This window comes from Perognathus longimembris, chromosome 21, assembly GCF_023159225.1.
Source record: "Perognathus longimembris pacificus isolate PPM17 chromosome 21, ASM2315922v1, whole genome shotgun sequence".
NCBI lineage: Eukaryota > Metazoa > Chordata > Mammalia > Rodentia > Heteromyidae > Perognathus > Perognathus longimembris.
In genome coordinates, this window is record NC_063181.1 from 5,517,981 (window position 1) to 5,542,907 (window position 24,927).

The 24,927-nt window shown below is 53.7% G+C and overlaps 1 protein-coding gene across 2 annotated transcripts in view; it reads left to right on the forward strand.

Annotated features, from left to right (window-relative positions):
- The first annotated feature begins 1,144 nt into the window (after positions 1 to 1,144).
- Positions 1,145 to 24,927, forward strand: part of Scara5 (scavenger receptor class A member 5) — a 74,343-nt gene continuing 50,560 nt past the window's right edge. Inside the window, exons 1-3 of one of the 2 annotated variants that reach the window (XM_048330774.1) lie at positions 1,145 to 1,379; positions 4,662 to 4,779; positions 17,267 to 17,395. In XM_048330774.1, coding sequence (XP_048186731.1) covers positions 4,668 to 4,779; positions 17,267 to 17,395 — 241 coding nt within the window. In that variant the 5' untranslated portion in view covers positions 1,145 to 1,379; positions 4,662 to 4,667. The remainder of the gene's footprint in view (positions 1,380 to 4,661; positions 4,780 to 17,266; positions 17,396 to 24,927) is intronic. The other variant, XM_048330776.1, reaches the window with a different exon arrangement.

Genomic DNA, 24,927 nt, shown 5'->3' on the forward strand with positions numbered 1-24,927 from the left:
TTAAATGAGGTAATACATGACAAGCTCTTGGAATTAACCTAGCACGGAGTATTCGCTAGGAAGTGTTTCTCCTCTTCCTTCCCTCCTTCTCCTCTCCTTCCCCCTCTCTTTCCCCTTCTCCTTCCCTCTACTCTTTCTCCTCCTTTTCCTCTTCTTCCTTCTCTTTTTCTGCACTTTCCATTCTTCTTCCTCTTCTTGTCTCCCCTTCTCTTTCTCCTGCCCTCCCTCCTGCCCCCCTTCACTTCCTCCTTTCCCTCTTCTCCTTTGTTTCCTCCTCTTCCTCCTCCCCCTCCTGCTGCCTGCAGGGGGCAGGGGAGGGCAATTCTTTGAAGATGACTCAGGCTCAGGTGTGGGCTGACCACGGCGCTGGCGGTGGAACTAAAGCCTGGCAGACACCTCTGTTGTTCCAAGTCTGCCCCTGAAGCCCTGGGGCTGCGAGTCTACCTCACCTGGTAGGACCGCATTTGCCACCATGACCTCTGGACTCCCGGCCCACGAGGGCTCCTACGGGGATCCTTGCCTGTCTTCGGCCCCACCACTCCCTTGGGGATCTGCTGATCCCAAGAACAGCTGGCTGCATCTCCTATTTAAATGCAATTTCTCCCCGTGGAGCCCCAGTCCTTTGTCCTCCTCCCAGGGCCCCATGTTCTCCACCGCGTTGGGTTGGGGTCACCGGATGGTGTTGGCTTTAACTTTGGGGAGTTTGCATGCTGAGGGTGGCTCTGACTTCAGGAAAATGCAGCAAGCCACTCGACGCCAGGTTTGGTGAATGAACACAGCCATGCCAGTTCCGATCAGTAAATTCCTTGGGTGGCTCTGGGGCCGGGTCTCACTGCCCTTCCCGCGGAAGCCATGCGGCCAGCCGGGCTTCGCGGCTCTGGCTGGGGCTGAGGCCGGGGCTCAGGCCGGGGCTGGCTCCGTGCGGCGCTGCGATGCTGAGGGCGGCCGCACGAGGGGGGCCGCGTTCCAGATCCCACCAGCGCTGGCTCTGCGGGGCTCCCAGAACTTTCCTAAAGCCCGGCGGGAGCGGCCGCCGCTCCCGCTCAGCGCCGCCACAGCACAGCTCCAGGTCGCTGCCCAAGGCGGGCCCGGGCGAGACACCCAGCCCCGGAGCCCCGGAGCCCCGGGTGCCGGCCGCGCGCGCCCTCAGCCCCCCGCTTGCACCGTCCCTCTGGACCTGCTCCTTGCGCACGGTGCCCCTGCAGACCTGCCCCCCAGCAGCCCCCGGCGCCCCTGCAGCCGCTTTCCATGACTCCTTCTGGAATTGACCGGCTGAGGAGAAGAGCTCGAGGGGCTGCCTGGGGCTCAGCGCCCCGACTGTGATGGCCAACACCAGGAACTGAGGGGGCGAGCGCCACCGCCTCGGTGGGGGGACTCGGGTGAGTCTTGATGCGACCTGCGATCCAGCACCTACTAGAAGCCTGGCAGCCAGCTCGGGGTGCGTGGTGCAGCCTAGACCCCTCTTTGGGAGTCTTGGGGGTGCAGAGCCTGGAGGTGCCGGCTCCAGGGGGAGCGGGCCACCCCCCAGCTGCCTGGGCTGCAGAGCCTGAGCCCCCACGGGTGACCGCGGATGCTTCAGGTGGTTTCGGTGGCAATTCTTCCTGGCTCAGCTTCAGAGCCTATTCAGGGAGCAGAAGGGTCAAGGGGACGGCCACTGTGTGTGTGTGTGTGTGTGTGTGTGTGTGTGTGTGCGCGCGCGTGTGCGTGTGTGTGCGCGCACGCACGTGTACGCATGTGAACAGATGAGGTAAGAGGTTGTTTACCAAACATCTGTTCCTCGCCAGCTGTGAGTTCAGGTTAACTAACTGCAGCTAGGAAAGGGCAGGATTTGCCTAGGCGCTGGCGGCTCAGACCTGTAATCCTAGCTACTTAGGAAGCTGAGATCTGAAGATGGTGGTTCAAAGCCAGCCCAGGCAGGAAAGTCCCTGAGATTCTTAGTTCCAATGAACCACCAGAAAAGCAGAAGCGGAGCTGTGGCTCCGAGTGGTAGAGCGCTAGCCTTGAGGGAAAGGAACTCAGGGACAGCGCCCAGGCCCTGAGCTCAAGCCCCACGGCCGACAAAAAAGAATTTAAAACCTTCTAGCAAGTCATACACTGGGGTTATATTTGTGTTGGGTTTTTTTTTTTTTTTTTTTTTGGCCAGTCCTGGGCCTTGGACTCAGGGCCTGAGCACTGTCCCTGGCTTCTTCCCGCTCAAGGCTAGCACTCTGCCACTTGAGCCACAGCGCCGCTTCTGGCCGTTTTCTGTATATGTGGTGCTGGGGAATCGAACCTAGGGCCTCGTGTATCCGAGGCAGGCACTCTTGCCACTAGGCTATATACCCAGCCCCTTGTGTTGGTTTTTTAAAAACTTGGTTCTAATGAATTTTAAACTAGGCAACCCCCTCCACCAAGAGCTGTAAGCCCTGAACAGTTAGAAGCTGAGACCCACAGAAGCCTTTAGAATAGAAAGTTAGGCCCCCTGTCACCCTCTTAAGCAAGGAGAGACCGTTCAATCCTCCTGGTGCCCAGAGGGGCGCTTTGAGAGCCATGGTCCCGACTCAGTCCTGAATGACACCCACAATTACTTTTTGTGCGTATGTGCCAGGACTGGGGCTTGAACTGAGGGCCATACAGTCTTACTTGGCTCTTTTGCTCAAAGCTGGGGCTCTGCCACTTGAGTTACACCTCCACTTCGTGCTTTTTTGCTGGTTCACTGGAGACAAAGTTCTCACAGACTTTGCTGCCCGGGCTGGCTTTTGAACCGTGATCCTCAGACCTCAGCCTCCTGCATGGCCAGGATGTCAGGCGTGAGCCACCCGTACTGGTCCACAGTTCCTTACTGAGTAGGAAACCCTGCACAGCTTTGTTTCTGGGACTTGCGGGGCGGGAGGAGGACTCAGGAATCTGGGACCCCTCTTCCTGGCTCGGTGGTATTGACAGCGCCACCAGCTGCCCCGTGTGACTGAGGGTGTAAGGCCCTTACCGGCCCGCCCTCCCGTCACGGGGTGACATAACGGCAATCAATGGCGGCCAGGCGCGCTGCGCGGAGGGCGTGCTTGCCTTTTCGGCGGTCAGATGCGGAGTCTGGGAGTCGAGCCCCCGCCCCGGGCCCGGGAGTGACTCATCCAGCCCAGAGGTCGGCCCGGGGTCCCGGGGTCCCCTCCCTGCTCACACAGTGGCTGCAGTCCAGGCGCTGGGCGTCCCCCCTGCAGGTTCCCACGACTTCCTCGCCCCACCCGCGGGGCCCCTGGCAGCTCTCGCTCACGGTCCCGAGGGCTTGTCTGCCTGGCTGGCTTCAAACCCCGATCCTCGGATCTCAGCCTCCCGAGTGTTTACAGGCCCAGGCCGCCGGCGCCTGGTGGTTGGCTTAGTCTGAAGCGGGCTGATGGAGGGCCGGCGTGGGCATCTGCCTGTCCAGGGCCGCAGGGGGGGCTTAGGAGAGAGCAGATGGCTGTGCCCCACGGAGCATGCGCAGTTCCAGCCGCGAGCACCTTGATGAGTCAGCTGGGCCTGGTTGCGAGCAAGGCTTTGACCCAAAGGCAGGTGGTGAGACTCCCCATCAAGGGTCCACACCGCTGCCTCCCGCCTTCCCACCAGGAGAGACAAACAGCTCGAAACGCATCCAGGACAGCCAAACCATGCTTAGGTTTTATTTCTCGGGAACAAAGCGCTGAGCACTTCCAAATCCCCATCTGGCCCAGCTCGGGCCGCGGCCCCTCTCTCAGTTCCCCCCGGGGTTCCCGCTGCACCCGCTGAGCCGAGGAGGAAGGGGAAGGGTCCTTGAGGTCACAGTCCCGAGAGCCATCGCGGCCCCGAGCTCCCGGGGACGGGAGGAAGGTGGTCCCCGCCCCTCGGGCTGGACTCTCAAATGAAGGACGTTTGGGCCTGCTTTGCAGCTCCCCAGGACAGAGGCCACGGGAGGGGTGCCGCACACAGCTCATGACAGGAGGGAGGGTCCCCCGTCCGCGAGCCATGACACCGCACCTAGAGGCCCGCCTCCCTGGGTGGGGGCCTTGACACAGGGCCCGGATGAGCTTAGCAAAGATGGATGCCGAGCGGGTGGGAGACAGACACAGAGTCTTGGAAAGGAAACTGGGTTCCCCCCCCCCCCCCCCCCGTCCTTCCTACTGGCTTGAAGAAAGGCTGAGACGGGCTGCTGCAGGATTGTGCATGTGCACACGTGTGTGCCCAGGTACCGGGGACAGGGTGTGTTGTTACTTAGGGAGGGAAGAGCACACAGCCCCGGATCTCTGGCCTCCTTGGCTGGGGATCCTGCTCCCCTCAACTTCCCTGGGTGTCTAGATGCCCTCATTTTCCACATGGAGCAGAGCCCAGCTTTCTGTGACAGGCTCAGAGGCTGCACCCCAGCTCATCCTTGGGGTAGCATGGTCTCCTTCTGGCCCTCCCCAGCATGGCCACGGTGCTCACACACCAGAGCTCCAGCCCCATCGAGAGCTGCTGAAAGGCAAGGACAGACCCCACGGGCAGAAAGGTCCAGGGCCTCGGGCTTCCCGCCCTAAGGGAGGAAGGAGTAGAAATCGGGGTCTTGAGGACCTCAATGAAAGCTACACTCGGATGCAAGGTGCCCCAAGGCTCAGGGTCCCAGGCGTCTGTTTCCGGCTCCCTGGCTGACTCGCTGTCTCTCCTCTGGCTCCCGGCCACCCCCGTCTGCGCTGCAGAGAGTGATGGAGAACAAAGCCATGTACCTGCACACCGTGAGCGACCGGGACACCAGCTCCATCTTCGAAGAACCCTTTGACGGCAGGAGCCTGTCCAAGCTGAACCTGTGTGAGGACGGTAAGGGGCTTTTCATCCCATCGGTGGGGGCAAGACTGGCCCTGGGTTGGGGAAGTGTGACACCTGGGAGGAATTCCCAGTGTTTGTGGTTGTTGTCTTAGAGTGCAGGGCGAGATGGAGGAGGTGGCGAGCACTTCCTTTTCTTGGAGGCTGGCCCTGGGCTCTTGGCCAGGGAGAAGCCAGTCTTCCAAGTGCAGTCTACCTGGGAAGGCACGACTCAGACTTAATGCAGGTGGAATTTTAAAGATGGCAGGGTGTAAAAGTGCCGTCTTTAGCCCTGCCCCGGGGCCCACTGCGCCCAGGTGGGCCCCTGGCCTGGGCCTCAGAGTCTGTTGGACGCGTTTGAGTCACTGTGACAGAAACAACTGGAAGGAGAGAAGGTTTGTTTGGGTTCCTGGTTTCAGAGGTTTTCAGTCTGTGGCTGCTGGCTCCATTGCTGTGGGCCTGTGGACGAGGAGGCTGCTCGCTTCATGGTAGCCAGGAAGCAGAGAGGGAGGCCGAGAGGAGCCAAGGCAAGATGCAGCCCCTAAGGACTGGGCCCCGCCCACGTGACACGTCCTCCACCTGGGAAAGTCTCCATCACCTCCCAATGAAGCCATCAAATTAGGAATTGTAAAGTCGGGTGCTGGCGGCTCTCACCTGTCATTAGTGTGTGTGTGTGGCGGGGGGGGGGGGGGGAGGTGTTTCTTGTAGGTAGCCAAGTGCACAGGGACTAGCTCAGGGCCTCCTTACTTGTGATTCGAGTTCCTCGCCGGGAGAAGAGTTTAGAGGTGTTAGGTTGACGGTCCTAAGGAGTAAACTTCCCTTCTCTGAATTTATGGATAAAACGACCAGGAGCTAGATAACTACAATACAGACTCGACTGTATGCCTGGCAAGGGTAAATTCAGGGCTGAGACTTGAACCTGTAGCCGGACTGGCCCAGTGAAGTCCTAAGCAAGGTATCAGGGGAGCTGACAGGCAGACAGCAGGCCTGAGTGCTTGTCCCTGGTCACCCCGCCCTCACCGAGGATCAGAGACGAGGGCTGGGGGTCGTGGGTAACTCACCCCGAGGACAAGGTTGCACTTCCTGGTCAGGGTTGCAGGGCAGAGTCCTTATTCTGCAGAAAATGGGAGACGTTCCTGGGAACGGGTAGTATGAGTTAGAGAGGACATGCAAGAGGCCCAAAGCCACCCGGGGGGGGGGGGGCTGGGGAGTGAGGGTGCCCATCCCCACCCGTCTCCCCTCCCCTCCTCTGCCAGGGCTCCCAGGCCCCTGAATCCAATGAGTTGGGGGGGGGGTGCTGAGCAGCTGGACTACAGGGGTACCCAGAGGTCCCTGCACTGAGCCCCAGGTCGTGGGTCCAAGGTCATACAGGAAGCGTGTGGCCTTCGGGGCTTGGGGCCGGGCCTGACCGACTTCAATGCCCGGGCTCTCCTCTCTCTCCCCGGAAGCCCCCATCTTAGCATCCACCAAGCAGGCGAGTCTGTGAGGCTGCCTGGCCTTGCCACCCTTCAACTGGAAACCCAACAGGGGCCAACCAATCACTTCCCCTCCCCTCTCCCTCACATGTCCCCCCACTCCTTCCCTGCTCCCCACTCCTGGCCTTGGCTTCCCTCCCGCAGCGCTGGGCCCTCTTCAGTCAGGCCCCGATCCTGGGTGGCTCCTGCCTGGGCCTGGCCCCTCTGCAGCTCTTCTCCAGGGCCCAGGGGGAGGGGGGTGCTAGGGTCAGGAGAACACTGCTGTCCTGGCTCCCAGGGACCTCGGTGCTGTCACGGCGTGCGTGACGTCATCCGGGGCGGCCCCCCAGGTAATGAGTTGCACATGCAAGGCTGTTCCTTCCCTGTAAAATTAAATTCGCCGCCCAGGGGAGCCTCCACCTGCCTTCCCATCCATCACTTCTCCCCGCCTCATTTGGTGAGGCTGAAGGCCACTGGGCAGCTGCCCAAGAGTGGGCGTGGATTTGCCGGGTGGAGGGGGTCTGCGTGGGGCCTCCCGGGGGCCACTGCCTCTAGGTGGGAGGAGACGGTGGATATTAACTCATTCAACGCTACGGCGGACCCTTCTCCCCCAAGCCAGAACAGAGAGCCACCTGTGGGCAGGTCCAGCCTGGGCTCTGGAGCTGGCGGCTCCAGGGATCAAGAGCCTTACAGAGTTTTATGTGTGTGCTGGGTTTCCCAAATCTAGGACAGCTTTTATGTTCTGAGCCCACGTGCAGTGGGCAGCGACATTTCCAGAGCTCAGCCAGCGAACGTCTAAGGTAGTAAGGAGGTTGGCACCAAGAGGAGAGGAGGCCGGAGGAGTTCTAACTGGAGACAGACAGGGGTGGCAGAGCCCCTGGGCGGAGAAATGGGTACAGCACCCTTAGCCATGAGGGGTGTGCACAGTACCATGGCAAGGCAGCCAAGCTGGGAGGTTTTAGGGAGGGGAGAGAGAGAGAGAGAGAGAGAGAGAGAGAGAGAGAGAGAGAGAGAGAGTTCTGGAAGTAGCAATGGAGCAAGGAGCAAAGAGAAATTCCTAACACACACACACATACACACACACACACACACACACACACACAGAGAGAGACTGGTGGTTGTAGAAGGACATTGGGAAGGAAAAGCATCTCCTGGCAAAGAACGGGGAGTGTGAAGGAGTCAGGCTTCATTGAGCAGAAGGTAAACGAGATGTTTGCAGCAGCAGGTTAGGAGAGAGGCATTTCGTGGACAACTGGCCTGGGAGGAGGTTCCGACATTGAGGAGGGAGACCGGGGTCCTCAGGAAGGAGAGAGAAGGCTATTTGGGGGAGACAGTGGGGAGGGAGTCCTCCTGGGGTGAGGGATTAAGTGCTGTGTCCCCCAAAGTAGTGGTAGTGGGGGTGAGGCCTCTGGGAGGCCACCGGGAGGGAGCCTCATGGGTGAGAGAGATGGAGGGAGCTCATTCGGGCTGGACAGATGGGGTGTGTTGAGAGGCCCCCGGAACCGGGAGGGTACCCCGTGTGGATGGCCGGTGCTCAGGGTTGCAGAGGCGGAGTCCTGGGCCATGGCAGGCCGGGGTGGGGCTGTACAGATGAAGCCTGGCTGAGCACAGGGGCGCACGGAATGAGCTGTCCTGAGAGGCGCCGCTGGCAGGAAGTGGATAGAAACTGACATGGTTCAGACATGCGCGTAATGACAGGGTCCTAAATGGCTTCTGTAGAAAGCCCACTAATTGACTCCATGCCAGAGCCTTCTGGCTCGGAGCTGAAGGTCTGTCTGGCATCATTTAGCCAAGGGTTTTGGATGAGCACATTGTGAGGGGGGCCCGGCAGGGCTTGGCTGACCCATCCCTGCCCTCGGAGCACGGACGCGGGGTCACGTTAGAGCCGGCCGCGGAGCCCAGGATGCACAGCCTTCTGCAGCGTCCTGAGCTCCGCCTGCCCCCCGACATCCTTTGCCTCGGCCGATCCTCCTCATCCTGCTGCCTGGCTGGAGACCCAGCTTCAGTCAGGCTCACCCAGGAGGGCCTAGTGGCCAGAAATCGTGTTGGTGAGAAGATGGGAGGCTGTGGGAAAGAACCGGCTTCCGCCCTCCCTCCCAGACGCCCTGCGAGTTTCCAGTCTCGCTGCCCCAGGGTGAATGCAGAGAATGCAGAGGTGCTACGTGGCCGAGGGGGGACTGTGGAGAGGACACATCAGGGACCCGAAGGGGTCCAATGTCACCAGTCCCATGAGGACTGCTTGTAGCAGTCACGTCGTCCAAGTTGCAGAAGGCATGGTGGTGCACACCCTGCCCTGGAGACGAACGGACAGAGCACTATGCTCGGAAAGCAGTCGCCATCGTGTGTCCGCTGTGAAAGTGAATGTGAGCTTGTCCCCTCGCCGGTGGGTGTTACCCCAGCACGTTGGTTCCTGCTCCTGTTGGAGACTCAGTATATTCTGCCAAGTGTAGGGAAGAAGGACATTTGTTCCCAACAACGGGGCATCCGTGGCCATGGGAAGGAAGGTGGCTTGTTCTGGGGGCTCCTGCCGGCTGTCAGCAGGCTGCGATCGGAGGAGCACAGTGTGAAGTTAGCCCAGGCAGGAAAATCTGTGAGACCCTTATCCCCCCAAAAAAGCCAATAAGCCAGAAATGGAGCTGGGGCTCAAGCGGTAGAGCACCAGCCTTGAGCCAAAACAAAAACCTAAGTGACAGTGCCGGGGCTCTGAGTTCAGGGCCCAGGACATACACACACACACACACACACACACACACACACACACACACACACACAGTAGTGTAATATCCCCAGTATCTTACGCATATCTACGTGTCCAAGAGGAATGGACTTAAGTGAAATCTCCCTGGAGGTGATTGACAGCCTAAAGTCAAAAGGGTCACTTTGTCAGTCAGAGGATGTGACTGAGCCTTTGGGGGGGAAGAGGGCTCAGAACCCCCACATTGCCCCCAGTTCGGTTGCCCATCTCAAGTCCCAGGTTATGATCTGTGTTTCTGACCCCTCGGTTTACTAGAGATTTCCCATGACCCCACCCTGGGGCTCAATTATTTTGTTACAGTGGTCTACAGAGCTCTAGGAAAACACTTGACTTCCACTTGCCCTTTTATTATATTTCACATTAAAGAAGACCCCAATTAACAATTAGGTGGGATAGATGCCTGGAGGGAGAGATGGGAGACAGGGGTCCTGAATTCATGACCTTGGGAACCAAACATCTTCAGGAACCTCTATGTGTTCGACAACCTACAAGCCTTTTCAACACATCTTGGTGTTTTTATGGAGGCCTCATTATGCCACTTGACTGAGTGACATCTTCTCATCCTCATCTCCTCTTCTCCCTAGAGGTTGAAAGTTCTAGCCTTCTAATTGGTACCTTGGCCTTCTTTCTGGTGACTCGCCTCATCTTGAGGTTACCCAGGGCTCTCATGAATACACAAAAGACATTCTTGTCTTTGTAGGGTGAGTGACAAGTGCTCAGCAGGGCCTGTCCCGATGACGTCACAACTGGGTGGGTTTCATGATGAGCCTTGGAGGCGCTGAGCCCCGAGCTCCTCCCTGCCATAAAACACTGTCTCCACTTGCTGTTGATGAGCTGTGGGACCAGAGAGAACAAAAAGAAATCGACTGGAGTGTTTGTGATTGTTAAACTTCAAGTAAGCAATCACGGAATCATCTTGTCCTATGTTTTATGTTGTTTAGATCCAGTTTCTTTGGAAATCAGACCCAATTTGTGAATGTTCTTATAAATGGGAAGAAAACAAATTCAGAGAGCTAAATCTCCAAGAGCACTGAAGATCATAATTAAGGCGTTGGCTGGGTGCTAGTGGCTCATGCTTGTAACACACGCTAGTCAGCAGGCCGAGATCTGAGAATCGTGATCTGAAGCCAGACTGGACTGAAAAGTCTATGAGATTCTTACCTCCAATTAATCCGCAAAAAAAAAGCCGGAAATGAAGGCATGGCTCAAGTGTTAAGAGTACCAGGCTTGGGCTGGGGATATAGCCTAGTGGCAAGAGTGCCTGCCTCGGATACACGAGGCCCTAGGTTCAATTTCCCCAGCACCACATATACAGAAAACGGCCAGAAGCGGCGCTGTGGCTCAAGTGGCAGAGTGCTAGCCTTGAGCCGGAAGAAGCCAGGGACAGTGCTCAGGCCCTGAGTTCAAGGCCCAGGACTGGCCAAAAAAAAAAAAAAAAAAAGAGTACCAGGCTTGAGCAGAAAAAAAACCCCACAAAACTGAAGGACAGTGATCTAAGTTCAAGCCTTAGTACTAGCACTGGAAAAAAAAAAAAAAAAAAGGTTGCAATCTTTTCTCAGGGAAAGGTCATGCCAGTGATGAAGAGAGCTCAGAACTCTTTGTCCTAGTCCCGCAGTCCGTAGGCACCAGAGAGGGGCTTCGAACATACTTTCACAGAGTCCCACGCCCACGGCTGCCAATAGAGGGAGGGCGGAAGAGAGGGAGGGTAACCCTCCAAGGCTCCCTGGGACGCGTGACAGGGACACTGGGATGTTTTCCTCCTCCTCCTCACCTCCGCTCTCAGGGACGTGGATCTTGTCTGCACACAAGGCTCTTCCTTGAATCCCTGACACCACGGCCGCCCTTCTCTCAGAATACAAAATTTTAGCCAGAGCTCTTTGGGTGTATTCTTGTTCCCAAATGAAGACTCTTCACCATGCCAACCTCTGGGAACAATAAAATCGTGTGAGACAAGCGCATCTCAAAGATGTCCTACGCATTTAAAAAAGAAAGAAATCGAAGTTCTCTTTCCAATAAATTGAGCTCTTACAATAGACTTTTCCTTTTCTTTCCAAGAATGTGTCGCGTCCTCTCTTGATGGGAGAGCCCCTCACTCCAAGACCGGGGGCCTCCATCTGGGATTTCACCACCGAGTCAGAACCAAAGTGTCTGGGTGGGGCCCGTAATGAGGCGCAGATTCTCAGCGGGGAGGAAGGTGTCAATTCAGGTCCAGTGCATCTGACGGCTCGCCTCTCTCTGCGGGCCCCAAGAGCCCTCCGGAGTATGCAAGGAAACCCACACTTCTGCTTATTGTGTTAGAACAAAGTTTTGCTCCAAATGATGTTTCCTTTTACAGCCAACTCGAATTCATCATCTATTTGTAAGTGATGGTCTTGGCAGCAAAACAATAAATATTGTACATATGTGTTTGTTTTTGTAAAGAAGCTTTTTTTTTTTTTTTTGTCGATTGTAGGGCTTAAACTCTGGGCCTGGGCACTGCTCCTGAGCTCTTCAGCTCAAGGGTAGCTCTCTACCACTAGAGCCACAGCGCCACTTCTGGTTTTCTGGTGGTTCCTTGGGCATAAGAGTCTCATGGACTTCCCTGCCTGGGCTGGCTTTGACCCACAATCCTCAGATCTCAGCCTCCTGAGTAGCTAGGATCACAGTTGTGAGTGACCAGAACCTAGCTTGCAAACACTCTTACTATGGACCTTGTAGAGCAATGGGGCACGTGATGAGTCAAGGAGTCATGATGGAAGTAGTGCTGGAGATATGTGCAAAGGTTCTTTTGGTAGTACTTAATAATCCTTCAAGTATGACCTCCAAAAGCAGCATGGTGCGTGTGGTGTGTGTGTGTGTGTGTGTGTGTGTGTGTGTGTGTGTGTGTGTGTGTGTGTACACCAGGGCTTAAATTCAGGGCCACTGCACTCTTGCTTGACTTTTTGTGTGTGTGCATAATGTGCTGGTCCTGGGCTTGAACTCAGTGCCTAGGCACTGTCCCTGAGCTCTCTTGCTCAAGGGCAGGGCTCTACCATTTGAGCTATAGCTCCACTTCCAGATTTCCGGGTAGTTCACGGGAGATAAGAGTCTTATGGATTTTCTTGCCCAGGCTGGCTTTGAATCACAATCCCTAGATCTCAGCCTCCTAAGGAGCCAGAATCGCAGGTGTGAGCCACCAGCACCCAGCAGTTAATTAAAAAAAAAAAAAAAGCAACAACATAATAAGATGATGCTAATTTTTCACTTGTGGTGCTGATACAGAGTTTCCTTCTTAAATAAATTTAACCTTAAAAAACAGTGGGCTGAAGTTAAGGAAAGCAGCCCAGGGATACGGAGCTACGGGCAGGCTGCACAGGCGACCTCTCTGGAGATGGGGAGGCCTTCTCTGGGCCCCGGCTGTCATCCGGAAACCGCATGCTCCACACGGAGATACACAATGTCGCCCGGTCTGCGTTCGGGCTGCTTCTTCACTGTGAAGATGCTCAGTCAGGGCCATTGGCCTTTTTCTGTCCATTCTCTCAAGCCCCTTTCCCTTGATTTCCTAATCTCAGATACCATCCTCACTTGGGGAGGCCACCGCCGGATGGAGAAACCTTCCCCGTGATCCTTGTAGAGCTGTTTTCATTGGCACGGTTGCTGTTCACCATTTTCTCCATCAATCTGGTCTCCAGTGTACCCACATCTGCAAACAACAACAGCAACGTTTAATAAATAACAGCTTCATTGAGGAGCTTCCTTCAGAATACTCTCATAGGAAGAGAGAGAGTTTTCTTAAAGCCACAGTTGTCAGATGTATAACAACTCTACTTGGGACCAGAAAGGCGAGGGGGTGGGGATAGACGTAGCCACTGAAGAGAGCAGTGCTCACCTCCTTTGCAGGCAGCATTTCCTGCCAGTCTCCTTTCCTCCCTGACCTCATGCCTTCTTCCCCTCTTCTGGGGGAGATCCTGGCGGGTGGGGGCCCCATCTTTACCTGCTAAGTGCCCACATGTGCCAGGAACTGGCAAGGATAGTGCTACCTCTCTCCTTCATTAGCCATTGTCTTTGCATTTCGTAAGCACATTCATTATCTACCACCATCTGATCCATGATCCTTCCCACCCCCACCCCCCAACCTTAGCATCATCAAACAGATATTTGCTCCTCACTCATTCACTGAGTATGTAAGCAAAGCCAAAGTTGGTCAGTGTTTTCAGATGATGCTTCTGATCAGATGTGATGCAGTCTGGGAGTCCCGGGAGCTGTGATCTGGGCAGCTGGGTCTCAGGGCCTCTCATGAGTGGACGCAGGTCACCAGTGAGGGCACCGCCCCACGAAGGAATGGCCTTCAAACTCCCTGGGCTGGACGAGCGGCTTCTGGGCTGTCACACGTGGCTGTTGGCTGGAAGCTGAGGTTTCTCTCGGGGTGTTGGTGATGTGGCAGCTGGCTTCTCCCTAAATGACTGTTCTAAGAGGGAGAAGCGGACAGGAGGGGCGCTGGAGTGTCGGTTGTCTCATCTCGGAAATGATACATCTTCACTTCTGCTATGCTCTATTCTATGGGTTACACACACAGCCAAGACTGGGACAACCCGGAAGGGGCCCTTCCGAGGGACGGGCGTCACTGGGGCCTGTCCTGAAGACTGCGGCCATGGGGGATAAGGAATAATAAATACACAATAAAGGTCTGTTGAAGTGGCATTTTGTGTGTGTGTGTGTGTGTGTGTGTGTGTGTGTGTGTGTGTGTGTGTGTGTGTGCCTGTACTAAGGCTTGAACTCTGGATCTGGGCACTGTCCCTTAGCTTTTTTGCTCAAGGATAGCGTTCTATCACTTGAGCCATACCTCCATATCTGGCTTTTTGCTGGCTATTGGAGATAAGAGTCTCATTGACTTTCCTGCTCTGGCTGCCTTTGAATCTCCATCCTCGGATTTCAGCCTCCTAAGTAGCTAGGATTACAGACATGAGTCATTGGGGCTTGGTTTTCTTTTACATTTTTTCTCCATACTATGGAGTCTAGGCTGGCCTTGAATTAGCATTCCTTCTCAACAGCTGGGAACATCACCGTCAGGCCCAGCTACTTTTATTTTTAATAGGTGCTTCCTTTTTAGAGTAGATTTAGGTCTACAGCAAAAGGAGTTGGAAAATAAGCACCATTTGCTTATGCCCGGCACTTACCGACGTTCCCGCCACCACCCTTGAGGTGACATGCGTTACAGTCGAACCTTTATCAACGAAGCATTTATCATCCAGTGGCCCTGGTTTATAGTTGGGTTCATCCCCGGTGTTGGGAATTCTATGGGTGTTGATGTGTTGCACCCAGATGTGATTTATGGAAGAATGATGAAGGTCAATGGTATCGGAGAAGTGTCGGTCCCTTCCATCTCTTAAAAGAAAGGAGCAAGCCAGACCCAATAAAACATAGGTTGCATGGCTTTCCTCATTTGTTGTAACTAGAATGTGTCTATAAATCTACATGTAAACACACTGGCTGGTAAATGACAAAGAATACATTTAGATATGATAAATTATACAGGACTCTACACATTCACACAGTGAGACTGAAGGAGGATATTCTTAGGAGAGGATCACAAAGGCTTAATAGCTATGTGCGTAGGATCATATAAAAGGTTTATAAAAATGAATTCCAAGAAATGGAAACAAGACTTTTTAAAAAAAAATTGCTGTGTGTGTATGTGTGTGTGTTTCCCTTTGTCACTGTACCTTTTGTCTTATATGTAAGTGTATCTGTTTTGAGGAGCATAAAGAGGAGCATGGAAATGGTGGGTCTAAGGGTGAACAGATGCAGCACTGATACTCACTGGACACTACATTGAAAATAAACTAGAAAGAAAATGAACGAAATGGGCTGGGAATATGGCCTAGTGGCAAGAGTGCTTGCCTCGTATACATGAAGCCCAGGGTTCGATTCCCCAGCACCACATATATAGAAAACGGCCAGAAGTGGTGCTGTGGCTCAAGTGGCAGAGTGCTAGCCTTGAGCAAAAGGAAGCCAGGGACAGTGCTCAGGCCCGGAGTCCAAGGCCCAGGACTGTCAAAAAAAAAAAAAAAGAAAGAAAAAAGAAAAAAAATGAACTAGACAACTTGTCGGGGAGGGGCAGGGAGGGAAAAACGAAGGAAATGAGGAAATAGGTGACACTGTTCAAAAAGAAATGTCCTCGTTACCTGATTTATGTAGCTGTAGCCCCTCTGCACATCCCCTACACAATAACAATTAAAAATATAATAATAATTAAAGGGAAAGGAGCACACATACTTGGGGGACCCCAGAGACTTGGCCTGACAAGAGCAGGAGACAAGGAAACCAGAGGTGCCACAGGATACTATTTACATATCAATATTATACAAACATAACTTGGGTACATTTCTGGCTCCTGAGAACAACAGACTTTTCTCTGACAAGTTGCATGTGACTGCTACTTTAGCTCTCATTAGAAGAAGAAGACAAATGGACCCAGGGTCCGCATATTGAAGGAGTAAAACTGCTTGTGACTTAGTGTGGGAAGGGGTGGGAAATCCTAGAAAAATTAAGGTGAGGTGGAAAGATGTGCTGTCTTGAAATCTTAGTGGAAAATCAGGTTGACTCTTCAAAATTTACTAGCGTTCCGGGATTAGTGAAAATGGTCATTGGTTTTCTTTTGTTTTGTTTTGTTTTAAAACAACTTGCTTCACATTGTACCCAACGTTTTATGGAAATACTTTATAATCGTCCGTCTTGGCTGTTTAAAAAGCAGTATTTGCAGCGAAGTAGAACAAATCGGGGAAACTGTCTTCAAATAGTACCACCTTTCAGAGTCCAGGGCTGTCTGGCTTCTAAGGCTTCGCTAGAATAGCGACCCTGCCGCCCCCAGCCTTCCCTGCGGCAACCCCACCTGTGGAGACCAAGATGGTAGCAGTGACACTGGAGAGAGAACTCCAGGCCGAGGCCCTTACCTTGCACCGTCTCTCATTTTCTTTTTTTTTTTTTTTTTTTGGCCAGTCCTGGGCCTTGGACTCAGGGCCTGAGCACTGTCCCTGGCTTCTTCCCGCTCAGGGCTAGCACTCTGCCACTTGAGCCACAGCGCCGCTTCTGGCCATTTTCTGTATATGTGGTGCTGGGGAATCGAACCTAGGGCCTCGTGTATCCGAGGCAGGCTCTCTTGCCACTAGGCTATATCCCCAGCCCCGTCTCTCATTTTCTAAGTATCAGTGATCTCAAACTCTCGGGCTGGCCCTTTCCTGCCCCGTGCCCTCTTCAGAGGCAGGGCTTGCTCCCTGTCAGGGCTGGGAAATGGGCCTGGTCGGGGGCGGCTCGCCTGTAGGGAGTGAGCATGACTATTTTGAAAAATCTACCAGCCCCACCTCCCACCCCAGGGTGACTCTTGCTGCTCTGTGAGGCCAGTGTGAGCGGGCATCCCTTCCCCTCTCCTTCCAGGTGACTTAGCAGGTGGACGTGATAGTTTCCTCACCTCTGCATGGGCCACCTGAGATGACCTTGAAGGGCAACTCTAGCGGGAAGATGAAGCTTGGTGAAGGAACATTTGGCCTGTGTATCTGTCCATTGAAGGGCTGGAGGCCATGGTCCAGGAGGGACACTGAAGCCACGAGGTTTTGCTGTTCTACCTAGGGAGGGGAGCTGAGGGACTGCGTGTCATTGCCCAGGTTGCCATCTTTTTCTGATTAACCCGAACCCAAGGTCGCAAGCTGGTGATCACATCTGGCTTGTGAATGTCTTTTATTGACCTTCCCTAGGGTTTTTTCCTTTTTAACTGGTTGTCAACACTTAAAAATAAGGAGGTGTTTCCTAGTCACTTGCAGCTTGTGTCAGATATTCCTGGGTGTAGCCACACACGACCTCCGTTCCTGTGCTGTAAACGTCTCCGGAGCAGCCACGCTTGGCCAAGGCCACGTGGCACATTTTGCTCATTTCCATCTCCTTTCTGGCCGCTGCAGGGGTTGGAGTTTGAAAACCCTGCTTTGATTCCTCCCCGTAGACTCTGGATCGCCCGAGACAGTGCCACGAAGTCAAGAAAACGGATTCGAGCCCATTCGAGGCTCGGTGGGCTCCCGTGTGAGAACCGGAGCTGCGGACGTGTGTGTCCGCACTGTCCATGAACAGAGAGGGCATGGGGAGAGCTCGACGCTGAATGTTCTAGAATGGTGCTCGAAAGCTTCCCCTTACGGAGGCTGCATTACAGATGTGCAGAGGGGCTATGGGATTTTCTCCATGAACATCTGTGGGCATCCGGGAGAGGGGAGGCCCACAGAGAAAAACCGCTTCAAAGACATTTTTTTCCATTGTCTTCTTTCCTTTTCCTGTCGCCCTTACTACCCAGGCCCACGCCACAAGCGGCGGGTGGGCGGCTGCTGTACCCAGCTGGGCTCCTTGTCGGCCCTGAAGCACGCCGTGCGGGGACTGTACCTGCTCGTCTTCCTCATCCTCGTGGGCATCTTCATCTTAGCAGGTAAGTGATGCTCTTTTCTGTCCTGGCCTCTTTGGAGACAGAAGGGAGACCTGAGACCTCTGTCCTTCATTTCTACGGTCATGGGCCCCAACACTGCCTTCGTCACCATGGAAACGCAGTGGAAGACGTCGGCTGGTATTTTGCACAGGGCATGACACTGGATCTCCTTGGACCGCCGGGGTAGGGTGGGATGGGTTTGTCCCAGTTCGGCTAGGCTGTCCTCCATTATTTCTGCTGGTGGGCTGGCCAGGGCTGGGCTGGGGTTTGGAGCACATGCTCGAGTCAGAGAAAAACAGGGCCCACGGGCACAAGGAAGGGATGGCTGGGTCTGTTGGCCTTGTGCTTTGACTAGTCCAGCGTACACCCATCGGCAGTCCTACCATCGTGGGGATGGCAAAGCTGTGGCTGTGGGCTTGTCTCCCTGGCTCCACAAACAAAGGGAGGGTTGCTCCTCGCCCATCTTTCTCACTGGAGTCCTCCCGTGAGGACTCACCTCATGCCAGCTCCACACTGGAATTGGGGTACAGCTGAGTCAGACCCACGGGCTTTTCTCAAGGGGCCTGGAGTCTAGAGGCTGAGGCAGGGTCCTGCCTCGAGGGGAAATGCTATGACACTCTGATAGCGGTGGTGGTGGTGATTTGGCGATGGTGGTAGGTGGTGTGTACAGAGGAGACGTGCGGTCCGGAAGCGTGGCTGTTGCGTGGAGAAGGGCGAGGTTGATGGAAGTGAGTGCTGAGGGTGGGGTGCTTGGGTGAACTCTAGGGCTCCGAATCTGGAGGCTCAGCCCTTATAGATGACCCTTTCCTGGAATCCTGAGGCCACACCCAGGACCTCCCAGGTCTGGCCGCACTCCCCATCAGGCGGGACCAGTCACTCTACATTGCATAGGGTTCTCAGGTTTCCACATGCAAGGCCTCCGGGCGGTGTCTGTCCCATCAATCAAATGACCTGAGGGACAGCCAACAACAGCAACAACAAGAGAGTCATGATTGATCTCAGAGGCCAAAGGATGGTGTCCAGCGAGACCTAGCACGGGCCAGGGCAGCCAGGGAAGCCAGGGCATGATGTGAACGTGTTCTTGGGCTGCTTGGTGTGAGGTTGGGATCTGGGGTTTGTGGGTTTGGCTGCCAGGACCATAACAGATTTCTGGAATGCTTGGAAAGTGTTCCATCCCAGCCGGAATGCCAGGCTATGGTATTACAACCGCTCTGCAGAGTAGAACGTAGAGGGGATGGAAGGAGCATCTAGAGGAGAGTGACCAGGCTGGTAGAGAACCCGGGCCAGGACGCCAGAGGCCTGCAAGGCCTGGAAGGCATTTTCCCTGGGTCACAGAAGATGTACTGGGGAGGGAAGGTTCTCTTGTGGTAGCTGAAGGGCTGCCATGTGGACAAGGAGGGCCAAGGAGTGTGGACCAAAGGGTAGATATTGTTAATGACAGATTTCCATTCACAACACTGGAGAGCTCTCTAACGCTCGCTACTATCCAGCATGACACAGAAAGGCTTTCCCCTGGCTTGGTGTTTGCATGTGATTTATGATGACATTTTGGAAGCTTCAGGAAGGAGGGTGAAACATGATTTCCCAATCTCGTGAAAATGTTGCCACGTTTCTTAGTTGTTCCATGTGGAAACCTGGGCAGTGTTGTTGTGGGGTTTCTTTTCTTCTCTTTTCCTTTCCTTCCTCCTCCCTTTTCTTCTTTTTTTTTTCCAATCGTTTTTGACCCTAGAAGTTTGGGGGGACCACATGGCTTGTACGGAATGAACATTTGGGGTGCCTTAGAACTAATCCGAGGAAACCTTGTCTCCTGGCTCTTGAAGTGTGGGGGTGGCCACTGCCACCTCCCAGGTTCTTGTGTGGAAAGTCGCGTTGGCCTCGGGCACGGTTACGTGGAGAGGGAGGCCCATGGAAGAATGCGGTCAGCATCCGCCTTCCCGGATGAGGGGGAACGTGGTGGAGGGGTCCACGGTTCCTTCAAGTGGCTCTGCCTGACCTTAGAGAGGTTTCTTCAGATGAGCTGACTAAAGGCTTCTCGCGATGCTCCCTTCCCAGCAAATGCCGAGACCATAGGAGATGGGGGCGATGGTTCAGGATGAGCCGTTCCTTGCCTGGACTTCTGTTGGAGTCTTGCCATCGCTGTTTGCACTTCTTGGGTAGCACTTGCTGCCTGTGCCCTGGAGAAGTCACCTCGCATAGGACATCCGTTTGAACCACAGACTTCAGAACGTCTCTGGGAGCCCAGATCTCAAACATCCTATAACTAGATGACCGTATGATTTATAGCAAACAGTGTTATATCTGGGACTGAACATCTTATTGGAGTATAAACGTATTCTTACTGTTTCCAGTATTACAAAATTATAATCTCATTATTTCAAAATACCACTACTTCTCACTCATGGGAATTCTCACAAATTATCATCCTGCACAAATATTCAAAATAACAGGCAAATACCATATCTTTGGTTTTCCTGGCTTACCCAATCAGATTAGTCTAGCCATTGCCCAAATTAGTCTCTCAATTAGACTTTCTGCCCACCCCCTGACCATTCATTCCCGACCAGCATCCTTCCCAGAACTGTTCTCTGGTATTCCCACACCATTACTAGGATCCATTCTGTCAGCCCACACCCTTCTCTTATCTCCAAGGAAGCTGCCATGGTGATTTCCTCCCACCTCCAATGTTCTCATTTTCTTCTGTCTTCAACACATTTTATTGATTCCATGAGATGGTACTCGCCTATGTTTTGTGGTGTGTTCCAGATTATTGCAGCAAACACGGAATGTAGGTCTACGTTCATGAACCAGAGACTTGATGTTGCGCAGGCATGTGATCAGAAGGTCCTTAATTAACGCTTTTGGCAGGATAATCTCAGTGTTGGAGCTAAAGGGTTAGAGCGGATTCCCTCTTACCCAGGGCTGGTGCTGGGCCATCCCCATGGTAACCAAGGATAGGCATCAGGAATCATTCTTTTTCCCCTTTCCTGTGACAGTGGGCAGACTCTCCTTGGGAACACATCCATGTCACCCTTGTGCTTGCAGTAAACATGTAGGTACCAGTTGAGGGGCATTGCTCGTTCACTATAAAACACTAACTCCAGAGGACAATGGGAAATCATTTTCTGCCTGTCCCAGGTGCCCAAAGAGGTGTGTGCATTCCTTGAGGAATGAGTTTGATTTCACCTTGAGGAGGCTGTGAATCTGAAAAGCCATTACCATCACTTTCAAGGAGGCAATGAACACAGACAGAGGGTTCCCCCCGTTGCTCTGTGTGTGAACTCACCAACAGTGGAAACACAAAGCAGAGGACTGATGTGTGGTCCATCTGTAGTGTAACTGTAGCAAGTGCATAGCTGGCATGGGAGGTATTTTTGTGGGAGCTTCACTCTGGTTCCACTTAGTGCCCCGCCGCTTGCTCTTCCCCTACTTCATTTGCCGCTACTTCTTAGTGTAGCTTGTGCATCCTTGCCAATGGCCCCAGCCCCTTTTGGATACATAAGCAATTATAACACTACATGTTCTTCAGAGTATATGTGTACTGGCTTGACAGTGTTCAGAGAGAATACTGAGATGGAGAGGGCTGTGTAGCTCTTTGTACCACATCCCGCCCTGGCCTCTGAGGCCAGCCAGCCGGCTCCTCTAGTACCAGCTGTGTGGCATTAGCTGAGTGATATGTCCTTTCTGTACCAGCGTTCCTCTAGTTGAAAATGGAAGAAATGGCGGCGTCCTTGCCTGGGTCACTGAGGAGTTCTTAGGGTTCAGTCAGCTGACCTATCTAAAACACTTAGGCTGGCACACAAGAAGTGTGGCTGCTGGTGGTTGTACTCTTACTTTTATTAGTGTCATTAGTCTTCCCCTTCTTTGGTTTTCCTTGTAGCCCCTTAAGCTTGATCATGTAAACAGAGATTTCATCTCGGCTCCTCTGAGAGTACTCAGTAGTCTTGGGAGCATTACTTTGCCCCCTGGATGTTAGAGGATATTAGAACACTCAGTTGTAAAATGGAAGGTTGGACCAAATCTGTGTTTCTGTCTTTGATGCCAAGGATGCAGACACTTTTTACATCACAAGCAGGGTAGTCTTGTGACCACACCCCAGAGTATCATTCCTCCTGTGAGCTGATGGTGTTCTCTATGACCCTATCACTGTGGATTTTTTTTTTTTTTTTTTTTTTTGGCCAGTCGTGGGCCTTGGACTCAGGGCCTGAGCACTGTCCCTGGCTTCTTCCCGCTCAAGGCTAGCACTCCGCCACTTGAGCCACAGTGCCGCTTCTGGCCGTTTTCCGTATATGTGGTGCTGGGGAATCGAACCTAGGGCCTCGTGTATACGAGGCAGGCACTCATGCCACTAGGCTATATCCCCAGCCCCATCACTGTGGATTTTTAAAATGGTCACAGCCCATCCATTTTGTTTTATAACCCATGAATGGGACATAAGCCATGGTCTGCAAAACGTTGAGCTAAATGGTAGTTCTATTTTCCTGTGTGCTTTTTGAGCCCTCTAAGAGAAGAGTTATATTCTGAATAGGCTATTGGGGCCACACCTATGGGTTCAAATCCAGACTGCATTGTTGAATGGGTCTGTTGTTGTTTGTGAATGAGTGAGTGTGAGTGTGTGTGTGTCAGTTTTGAAAAATTATTATCTTTAACTAGTGTACAAAGGAAGTTTCGATTCAATGAATAATCTTATACGTACCATGCATCTGCGTCAGTGCTATCCTTTCATCGTTCTCTCCCATCTTTCCCAACCCCACCCAAAACCTCCAGTTCTGTAATTTCATTTTCACTATGTACATTGAATATAATGACTTCACTTGCCCACCCTTCCTCTCTCCTGAATGACTCTCTTGTGGTAATCCTAAATTCTCGGTTTCCTCAACTATAAAATGAGGTGCCCACCATGAGATTGTTGTGAAGACTAAAGTAGTTACTACAGGAAAGCTGTTAGGGCTTGGAACAGAAAGGGAACTAACCAAGTACTCGATGTTACTATCGACGTGGGGAGGGGAGGGTGCAGGGAGAAGAGCGAATCAGACTTGTGCTCCTCTCGCCTGTGAAGCTGTGGACCTGTCAGTCACGAGAGCTGAGCTCCAACCGGGTCCCAGTAACCAAGGGAAGCCTGGAGGCGGGGCGGTGCTTCTAGCTCTGTGGCTCTTTCGTGGCGAGAGCACTGGAGCTGGCTCCACGATGATGCCAGCCCCACCCATGGCGCTCAGCCCCGGGAGGGACCCCAGGACATCTTGTGCAGGCTCCCCGCCAAGGCTAGCTCCTCCTCAAGAAAGCTGTGTGCCGTCCTCTTCCCCCTTGCTCTCCCTCGTGCTGTGTCTAGCTCCTCTTTCGAGAACAACCCCACAAGGCCTCTGTGAAAGCCCCAGGTCACTGGAGAAACCCAGACGGAGCGAGCCCGTTTCCTCCATCAGCAGACACCCATCGGGCCTGGCACGGAGCCCTCTGTGTGTGGAGGTTCTTGTGCCCGCGGCCTCCTCCCAGTGAGCAGCACAAGACCCCTCCTGGTACTGCCTGGCCAGGCAAAGCGCACGGGCTTTCTTAGTGAGGACGCCCAGTCATGCACACGGTACTTCCAGTGGTGGAATACTATACAGCCCTTAACCGCCCTGTCCGTTCCCCACCTCAGCCTCAGTGCCCTTTCAAGGGACACCACGTTGGCTGGAGAGGGCTCCCCAATGCCCAGTACAACTGGCATTGTCAGTCTTGTTGCTTGAAGTGCAGATGTTGTCAGGAAGCCCAGGGCAATGTCATCCCCCCGGCTCCTGCCAAGTATTGCAGCCCGTTGCGTCAACCGGGCTGTGGATGTAGACAGCTGTCACTTAGCTTTTTCCCTGTCAGCCTTTGCGCCGGTTCTCCCAGTCCAGTCCCCATCCATGGCCTGCTGCCATGTGTGCAATTCCCAGGGGGACGCTCCAGCCCGTGCACACGTGTGTGTGTGTGTGTGTGTGTGTGTGTGTGTGTGTGTGTGTGTGTGTGGCTATCTCTAGGACCTCCATAGACTTTTCCTTCAGCACGGGTCACGCTCACGTGTGAGGTGTAGGGTCCTCTGTGCATCCCCCCTTGGCTCTGCCAGGCTCCCATCTCCAGAACGCCTCCAGCAGGCGGCTCCTCTCTTAGTTTAGGTCGAAGGAGCGTGGGGCGGGGGCGGGGGGGAGGAACCCAGAGGACGCCGACACCCCGCGCTCCCCGGGAAACTGTCGGACCTCCTGCTCTAGGCTTCTCTGCTCACCGGGTAACTAATCGCCACTGGATCTAACTCATCGCCACTGGATCTAACTCATCGCCACTGCATCTAACTCATCGCCACTGGATCGGGCTGCAACCTTTTCAAAGATTTTCACGTATCCGTTTGGCATCTGATCCCCGTCGCGTCTAAGGAATCTAGAGAAAAGTCCGCCTCCTGGCTGAGGAAACTGAGTCTCAGAGTTGCTGTGTCTGTGACCTGTGGTTGTCAGCCAGGAATCAGGCCTGGACCACAGCCTGTGTCGACGGTGGGATGAGTCCCAGAGCTCAGGCCTGACCCTGGAGCCTAGCGTGGGAGCGCCAGGGAGAGGGGCCCGTGCCGCTAATGAACCACGGGCAGGGCTCGCCTTGGCTCCTCACTGCCTCCCTTGGGCAGCGTGGCCTCTTTCTTCCCGACTTAGCCATGGCACCTTTGAAGCCCGCTGTCCTGCTCTCTGCTCTCATCTTCTGCTGGTCCGTTAGACTGTACCACTCGTGGGTGACTCTGGGATTAGAGCTGAGCGCCTCACAAGCTCTTCTTTCCATCCTGCTGGCGAGAAGACATAATAAACGCATGGGGTTTCTGTGAGGACCCTGAGAAGCATGCTTGGGCAGACTCTGCCCAAGCCGTGGGCCTCTCTTTGGGAAATCTCAGAAGAGAGGCAGGCCCAGGACTGGCTCCCCTCGGGGGACGTCGGAAGGACTCCCAGTGGTGCAAGCCATGTTTCTCTGCACTCAGAGAGCACTCTGCTCTCAGCCATCACCTAGGAGGGAGAGCCCCCCAACGGCATGTGAAGGTTCCTTTCCCTCTTCTTCATTCCCATTCCTTGTTTTTCCGTGTTGCCTGGGCTGAGATGAAAACTCAGTAGTTTGATTTGCATTTCTTTCATGGCTAAGACTGTTAAATATTTCCTTATGTATTTATTGGCTCTTTGTACATCTTTCTTTGAGGATTATCTCCTCAGTTCATGTCTCCATTTATTGGTTGGATTATTTGGGGGGGGGGGAATGTTTAATTTTTTTGTTTTGTATTTTGCCAGTCCTGGGAATTGAACTCAGGGCCTGAGCACTGTCCCTGGCTTCCTTTTGCTCAAGGCTAGCACTCTGCCACTTGAGCCACTGCGCCACTTCTGGCTTTTTCTATATATGTGGTGCTGAGGAATCGAACCCAGGGCTTCATGTATATGAGACGAGCACTTTACCACTAGGCCCGGTGTTTAATTTTTGTTTTAGTTTTCTTTATGGAGTCTAGATAAGAATCCCCATCAGATGAATAGCTGGCAAAGATTTCCTCTGATTCTGTAGGC